The 9,121-nt window shown below is 32.0% G+C and overlaps 1 protein-coding gene across 3 annotated transcripts in view; it reads left to right on the top strand.

Moving 5' to 3' along the window:
• Positions 1-240: 240 nt before the first annotated feature.
• LOC114331311 (retinol dehydrogenase 13) overlaps positions 241-9,121 on the top strand; it is a 44,080-nt gene continuing 35,199 nt past the window's right edge. For all 3 annotated transcript variants that reach the window (XM_050661950.1, XM_028280840.2, XM_028280839.2), the window contains exon 1: positions 241-443. In XM_050661950.1, the coding sequence (XP_050517907.1) occupies positions 293-443 (151 nt within the window). In that variant the 5' untranslated portion in view covers positions 241-292. The remainder of the gene's footprint in view (positions 444-9,121) is intronic.

Here is a 9,121-nt window from a genome sequence, read left to right as displayed (position 1 = left end):
AAATATACTGTCATATATAACGATAATTGACTAATATACGGTCGGTGTGCGCATGCGCCAGGGAATGTAAAAGTTCACCCTCGTTCCTAAAGAAGTATAACTTCAAAAATCTATATGTGTATATAAATAGATATATACATTCATGAAGTATAAAGAACTTTACCTACTGGACTATAAATAAAAAGCAAAATGATGTACCTCTAATGCATACTTATATCCATATAAAACTGTTCCATACTTTCCGATGTAATTATATGTACTTTTTTATTGATCATTGACTACCACAGTGACTATGATCGTGACAAGTGTTTTTAATTGGCCAGTACTTTTAATAATAATAGGTGCTTTTTTATTAAATCTTTTTTTCAAATATTGTTGTATGAGATGTAACAGCAATGTGTGCTTAGTGGGGAAGACGGCTGTAGTAACAGGAGGAAGTTTAGGTAATATATTTATAATCAATATAACTAATATATAATCAATCCTTTTGTCATCCAAAGAGATCATCTTATTTGTAGTACCTAACTCCATCTTTGAATGAACATTTCAAATACTCTGTTTTTGTCCTACTAAGCTTTGGTCCTTTTTCTTCAAAAGCGTGTCTCCTATGTTTCAGTTTCTGCTCTAAGTAGGGTTACCATACGTCCGGATTTCGTCCGGACAGTCCGGATTGACGTCCTGATAATAATATGGGAAATGTCCTGATTTTTTTCCTTACTAAAAAAATGGAAAACACCCAACGTAGTATCGTATAGTTAGACCCAAACCCAGACATCCAAAGTGAAAGTTATCCTCCAACACCAAATTGTTCTATATGGTCCACATAATGTTCAGAAAAAAGTCACACCATTTTGAGAGTCGGGTTTGGGGGAGAGAGGGGGAAGAAATCTGCAAATTCGTAGTTTTTTACATTTTTCGTCAATATTTCTAAAACTAAGCGGTTTAGCATGAACAACCCTCTACACAAAATTGTTCTACATTAAATTTGAAATAAAAAAGGCCCTATGCATAACCCTTCTAAAATAAACGGTTCCAAAGTTACGGAGGTAGTATAGTATAATTGGTCCAAAAAAAGGCCTAACCCAGACATCCAAAGTAAAAGTTTTCCTTCAACACCAAATTGTTCTATATGGTCCACATATTGTTCAGTAAAAAGTTACACCATTTTGAGAGTCCGGTTTGGGGGGGAGATGGGGGAGAAGTCGGTAAATTAGTAGTTTTTTTAAGTTTTTCGTCAATATTTCTAAAACTATGCTTTAGCGTAAGGAATGTTCTATAGAAAAATATTCTACATAAAATTTAAAACAAAAAAGGTTCTATACATAATTGTTATAAAATCAACGGTTCCAGAGTTACAGATGGTGAAAAGTGGAGGTTTTCGATACTTTTTATATTTACCGATTTCTCTCCTATCTCCCCCCCCCCCCCAAACCCGACGCTCAAAATGGTGTGACTTTTTTCTGAACATTATGTGGAACATATAGAACAATTTGGTGTTGGAGGATAACTTTCACTTTGGATGTCTGGGTTTTTGGTACAGTTATATCATAAACATTGCCCAAAAAATATAAAAAGTATCGAAAACTTCGACTTTTCACCCTTCTTAATTCTGGAACCGTTGACTTTATAACAATTATGTATAGAACATATTTTGTTTTAAATTTCATGTACAACATTTTGGTATATAACATTGTTTACGATAAAGCATAGTTTTAGAAATATTGAAGAAAAACGTAAAAAAACTACTAATTTACCGGTTTCTCTCCCATCTCCCTCCCAAACCGGACGCTCAAAATGGTGTAACTTTTTACTGAACAATATGTGGACCATATAGAACATTTTGGTGTTGGAGGAAAACTTTTACTTTGGATGTTTTGGTTAGGCCTTTTTTTGGACCAGTTATAATATACTACCTCCGTAACTTTGGAACCATTCATTTTAGAAAGATTATGCATAGGACCTTTTTTATTTCAAATTTAATGAAGAACAATTTTGTATAGAGGGTTGTTCATGCTAAACCGCATAGTTTTAGAAATATTGGCGAAAAACTTAAAAAACTACGAATTTACCGATTTCTCCCCCCTCTCCCCCCAAACCCGACGCTCAAAATGGTGTGACTTTTTTCTGGACATTGTGTGGACCATATAGAACAATTTGGTGTTGAAGGATAACTTTCACTTTGGATGTCTGGGTTATGCCATCTTTTGGATCAACTATACTATACTAACGGTGGGAAATTTTATTCTGCGCAGCACCTAATTAATTTTGTCGCACTGCTTGTCAACAGCGCACGAGCACGAGCACGAGCTGTATATGCATTTCGCATATATGTACAATGTAGAGGTAGCAACACAGTCAAAGTCACATTTTACATTTTCTACAACTCCTTGGACTACCCCTGTCCGGATTTGGCCTTAATAAATTATGGCAACCCTAGCTCTAAGCCATTTTTAGTATTGACTACTAAGACTACATCATTAGCATACATTAAGCACCAGGGAATGTTACACTGTAGTTTCGTTGTTATCTGTTCCAAAACTGATCTGAGAATAAATAAGAACTAAGCACCGAGTCTTGGTGCAATCCTACTTTCACCAGAAATTAATCACTATCTCCCACACTTGTTCTAACTCTAGTTGTTACTTTCTCATACATGTCTCTCACAATATTTACATAGGAACCGGAAACTCATTTTTTATTGAGTGCCCACCATATAATCTCTCGAGGAACTCTATCATAGATGCTTTCAATGATTCAATCAAAATCAAAATTCAATGCTGTCTCAAGATCAATAAATGCCATATGGCCGTTTATTTCTTTATTCCTGTAATTTCCATCAACCTCCTTATCTTCTAATTGCATAGGTAGTCCAGAGTAATAAGAAGAATTTTTTTGGGACACTCAGAGATCCAGGTAGCTGACTACTTTTCTAGTTATTGTAGACCTACATATAGGAAGAAAACCTACCTGTTTCCTGCCTAGAGTTCGCGTCCGTTTTTTAATTATTAACAATTTAGTGCAAAAATCGCGATTTTTCGATTTTTTGCACTCCAATCAAAATCTAAACAGTTGACATAAAATTACAAAATTCAGTTTTTTACAACATTGAAAAACCTTCAAAATGGCGATTTTTCAAAAGTTAAAAAGTTAATTTGTTGCTACGCAAACTGCCAAATAAGTGAAAATCTTATAACTTTAGTGTTTCATCCAAAGTTGGGTATTGGCGTACTTAACAGACCTTCAAAATTTGAGACCGATCCATTAATTAGTTTAAGAGTTATTCTATTTGTTTACCCCAGAGACCTTTATTTGGCAATAAGATAAAACAGAAAATAATGAAGATAGGGCAATTCTGAGTATGCCAAATAAAAGTAGAAAAGTAATAGTATCAAAATGTATTAAAAAAGATGAAAAAAATAATTAATATAGTCAAAAATCCTAATGCCAAATTTTTGAAATTTTGTAGTTTATAAACAATTAGAATAACTTTAAAAATGGTGTCCGTAGAAACAATCTTTTTATATAAGTATTCGAAAAGATAGTATTTTAACAAGAATTTTCAAATAAAAAAATTTAGCTTGGGTTCATTTGGGACAAAGTTAGCCATATGTATTTTTTTAATTCACAGCTAATTTGTTTATAATAATTAATTAAGGGATCCCATTAATGCCATTTTAAAGAATGGAATTTGTATTTTTTCTTAAAAAAAATTGCACAAACATTGTACATTCACAGCACCCTTTACGATTTTTCAAAAATTTAGTTCAAACGATTACTAGAGGTAACCTACAAATCCACCGAGTTAAAATACCGAAAACGCAATTTCAAAATGTTGTTCTGAAGCTATTTTCTTGTGGCATTTTTACAATTTTAACTATTTAGAATGGGAAATAAGCCACAATATTATTAAAAAATGATTTTTATTAACGTTTCGACGCCCAAATCGGGTGCCGTTGTCAAAATACAAAATACTATATATATATACAATAGTATTTTGTATTTTGACAACGGCACCCGATTTGGGCGTCGAAACGTTAATAAAAATCATTTTTTAATAATATTGTGGCTTATTTCCCATTCTAAATAGTTAAAATCGCAATTTCAAACAAATATAATTTTCTGATTCTCCGGACCAATTCAATGGATTTTGATCGTTATTTTTTTAATTTGTATATAATTTCTACGTACATTACAAATATGCAATTGGTTTATAAATTTATTAATTAATAAACAGTATAATTTTTTTAAACAATTCTTGAAAAAATATTTTTTTATAAAAATCAATTTTTTTAATCATATGTAGTATCATTATTGATCATAGAAAAAGTTAAAGTACACTTTAATAAATAAATTATTTTTATTAAATAATTATATATTCAAGATAATTTATTTATTAAAGTATACCGTAACTTTTTCTATGATTAATAACGACAGTATTATTAATATCATGCATTTTTGGTAAAAAATTATTTTTCCAAAAATTGTCTAAACAAATTAGACTGTTTATTAATTAATAAATGTCTAGGCAATATGCATATTTGTAATGTACAGAAAAATTACATACAAATTAAAAAAAAGGACGATCAAAATAATATTTTATTTTCAGTGGATCTTGAGATATAGAAAATAATAGTATGTAGTTTTAAGTTGCCTTTTTTAGTTTTTGAACTCATGCATTTGTCAGCTCCCAGCTCCCCCTTCACTTACCACGACTAGTCACCAATTGAATTATATTTTTACAAATTCGTGTAAAATACCAGCTTTTCTAATATGTAAAATGATTTTTTCTACGGACAATATTTTTAAAGGTATTCTAAATCTTTATAAACTACAAAATTTCACAAATTTGGCATTAGGATTTTTGACTATATTACGTAGATAATTTTTTTCATCTTTTTTTAGTACATTTTGATAGCCTCAGTTTAGTGGAGTCACTGAAGGTTTTCACCTCCGATTTCGTTGAACCTTCATCGATTTTCATGAAAATTGCTAAGTAGTTAGAAGATACTTCAAGGAACAAAGGTGACATGATGTTAACTTGCGCTTTTACCCTGGGGGTGGTTGCCACCCCTTCTCGGAGGTGAAATATTTTTATTAAAAATAATACCAGAAATCGATAGAGGGGCAACTTCTAAGCAAAATTTGTTATATAAAGTTATTAACATAAATCAATACTTTTTGAGTTATTAAATATCAAAGATTTTATTTTTTCTTAAAAAAATGCATGTTTTAAAGCTGTTTTCACGTATTACTCAAAAACTATAAGCTTTTGTAAAAAAGCTATTATTACGAAAATTAAAGATAATAAAAAATTTAATACACTCCCTACTTAAAGAACTAAACTAATGTTATTTTAAAGTAAGTTATGGGTAATTGAATGTATATTTTTTTCGACGAGTACTCAAATCTAAGTATTCAAGCTTACATAACGGGAAAACGATACATTTTATAGAATATACTTGTTAAGCACTTGTCAAATTACTTCGGAGTACCTATCAAATGAGCTTCAGTAGAAGTTAATAGCATCAAAATTAAGCAAGTTATGATAAAAATAAGAGAACCCTTTCGATTTTCTTAGGAAAAAGTTAAAAACTAAACATACGCCATTTCCGCAAAAATTAAAATTTGTAGTAATCCTCACAAGAATTTCTTTATGTTATCATAGTTAATTATTTCAACAAATTTGACCGGTTTAGAATGCATATTTTTGAAAAAAAGGTATAATTTAAGAAAATCAGAATTTTTAAAATTATCGTACTTTTCATTTTCTTTTGATAATAACTCCAAAAATACTCAATATACGTAAAAAATGATAAATAACTGAATTTTAGTTTTTTCTGTAAAAAATACTTTACCCATTTTACTATTTTCGTAGAGTAAAAAATAACCGACATAGAAACGTTTAAAATTTCAATTTTGCTGCGAGAACCATGTAACCGGGACCATTTAACCTTTTATTTTAAAAAAAAGTAAGAGGTATAAATGACTATTTTGACGTTTTTTAATAGCTCTTGGAATAAAATCTTAACCAGTTATTAGATGAACTTGCTATTTTAAAATTTAACGGAGTTATTTACAAAAAAACAATAACATTTTTTAGAAAATTTTTTAAAAGATACATTTTGAAACATTTTTGGTGCATAAACTTTAATGCTGTCAACTTGTTCGAGCACTTATTTGATAGATATTTCAATGAGCTTTGACAAATGTTTAATAAGTTTATGTTCTAAATTGCATCATTTTCTCGGCTTGAATACTTAGATTTGGGTACTCGACGAAAGAAATATACATTCAATTACCTATAACTCACTTTCAGTTAACATTGAAAGGTTTTTCTAGTAAGGAATTTATTTGATTTTTTATTAGCCTTAATTTTGATAATAATAACTTTTTTGTAAAAACTTATAGTTTTTGAGTTATTTATGAAAAATCGGTTAAAAACCTGCATTTTTCTCATGAAAAATTAAAATTTTTGATCTTTAATAACTCAAAAAGTTTTGATTTATTTTAATAACTTTATATAACAAATTTTGCTTATAATTTGTCGCTCTATCGAATTGTGGGGTTATTTTTTATAAAATAATTTTCACCCACGAGGAGGGGTGGCATCCACCCCCAGGGTAAAAGCGCAAGTTGGCACCATGTCACCTTTGTTTCTTGAGATATCCTTTAACCACTCACCAATTTTCGTGCAAATCGATAGAGGTTCAACGAAATCGAAGGTAATAGCTCATATTCACCTTCAGTGACTGCACTAGTTTTCTACTTTCATTTTTCATACGCAGAATTGCCCTATCTTCATTATTTTCTGTCTTATTTTATTGCAAAATAAAGGTCTCTGGGATATACAATTAGAATAACTCTTAAACTAATTAATGGATCGGTCTCAAATTTTGAGGGTTTGTTAAGTACCCCAATACCCAACTTTGGGTGAAACACTAAAGTTCTAAGGTAGTTTTAGTAAAAGTTATTAATAAATAACGATTTTCACTTATTTTGCAGTTTGCGTAGCAATAAATTAACTTTTTAACTTTAAAAAATCGGCATTTTTAAGGTTTTTTAATGTTCTAAAAAATTAAATTTTGTAATTTTATTTAAAGGTCGCGATTAACACTAAAAACGGACGCGAACTCTAGGCAGGAAACAGGTAGGTTTTCATCCTATAGATATACAATAACTAAAAAAGTAGTCAGCTACCTGGATCTTTTAGTGTCCCGAACATGGTCTATTTCTAGCTTATTACCCTGGAGTAAAGTTGCTGATGTGGCTTGCATAGATCCAAATTTATTATCGAATATTTCGGTTTCTTCCGTCTATCAATTACTCTCTTACATGTTTTCATGGCGTGACTAAGCAGTTTTATGGCACTGCAGTTTGCATTTGGAATTTGTTCAACTTTCATAATTCTAGTACCTGGATAAATTTCCTTATCGAACTTATTCCTCCAAATGGTCTCTACGTTTCCCCAGGGATAACATCATAATTCTCTTTGCCTTACCCTATGCGGGGTCGGCTTCCCTAATTGCATTTCTCCTCACAATTCTATCTTGGGTCATATCAATGTTAATCCCCTTTACCAACATGTCCTGCCTTATCGTCTCCCCCCAGGTCTTCTTTGGTCTTCCTCTCCTACTCCTTCCAGGAATCTGCACTTCAGCTATTCTTCGTATTGGGTGATTAACGTCTCGACGTTGAACATGACCAAACCATCTTAACCTATGCTCTCTCATTTTGGCATCAATTGGTGCCACACCTAGACTTCCCCTAATATACTCATTTCTAATTTTATCCTTCTTTGTCACTCCACTCATCCACCTAAGCATTCTCATTTCCGCCACATGCATTCGTTGTTCCTCTTTCTTCTTCACTGCCCAACATTCAGTTCCGTACATCATAGCTGGTCTTATGGCTGTTTTATAGAATTTTCCCCTCAGCTTCATTGGAATTTTTCTGTCACATAACACACCACTCGCTTCTTTCCACTTCATCCATCCAGCCCTAATTCTACTGCATGCATCTCCATCTATTTCTCTATTACTCTGTAATACCGATCCCAGGTACTTAAAACTATTGCTTTTTACAATCAGTTCACCATCCAAAAATACCATTTTATTTGTAGTAACTCCATCTTTAAATAAACATCCACATACTCTGTTTTTGTCCTACTAAGTTTTAAACCTTTTTCCTCCAGAGCTTGCCTCCACTGTTCCAGTTTTTTTTTAAGTCTCTTTCACTATTTCCTACTAGCACGACATCATCAGCATACATTAAGCACCATGGAATGTTACTCTGTAGTTTCGCTGTTATCTGGTCCAAAACTAATAAGAATAAATACGGACTAAGCACAGAGCCTTGGTGCAATCCTACTTTCACATGAAATTTATCAGTCTCTCCCACACCTGTCCTAACACTAGTCGCTACTCACTGACTCACGTTGACTCTTTTCTTATTGAGTGCCCACCACAGAATCTCTCGAGGAGCTCTATCATATGCTTTCTCAAGATCAATGAATACCATATGAGCGTTTGTTTCTTTACTCCTGTATTTTTCCATCAACTGCCTTATAATGAAAATTGCATCTGTTGTTGATCTGCCCTGCATAAAGCCAAATTGATTCTCGGATATTTCGGTCTCTTCACGTATCCGTCTATCAATTACTCTTTCCCATATTTTCATGGTGTGGCTCAGCAGTTTTATAGCCCTGTAGTTTGTACATTGTTGTATATCTCCCTTGTTTTTGTAAACAGGTACCAGTATACTGCTTCTCCATTCGTCTGGCATTTGTCCAACTTCCATCAGGGATAACATCATCTGTCCCCAGGGATAACGTCATCTGGTAAAATTGCTTTTCCTTTATTTATGTGTTTGGACCTTGCAGTCCTTACATTCATATATCTTATTTTCTTGTTATGAAATAATCTATTTGGGAGTGATTTTGTCCACTTTTGTACGCAATAAGTTGTGTTTTTCTTTTTAAGAAGAATGTGTTAACAATCGTCATATCTAAAGCGGTTACTAATTCATGCATATCATCTCCAGATTTATTTCCAGCTCCAAGGGCTAATAGTCAATGTATCAGCATCTGACCCGTTTTTCGTCCTCTCGAAAAAAGGATCAGAAG

The sequence above is a fragment of the Diabrotica virgifera genome, chromosome 1 (genome assembly GCF_917563875.1).
Source record: "Diabrotica virgifera virgifera chromosome 1, PGI_DIABVI_V3a".
In the NCBI taxonomy this organism is placed as follows: domain Eukaryota; kingdom Metazoa; phylum Arthropoda; class Insecta; order Coleoptera; family Chrysomelidae; genus Diabrotica; species Diabrotica virgifera.
This window is presented reverse-complemented; position numbering and strand designations above follow the sequence as displayed.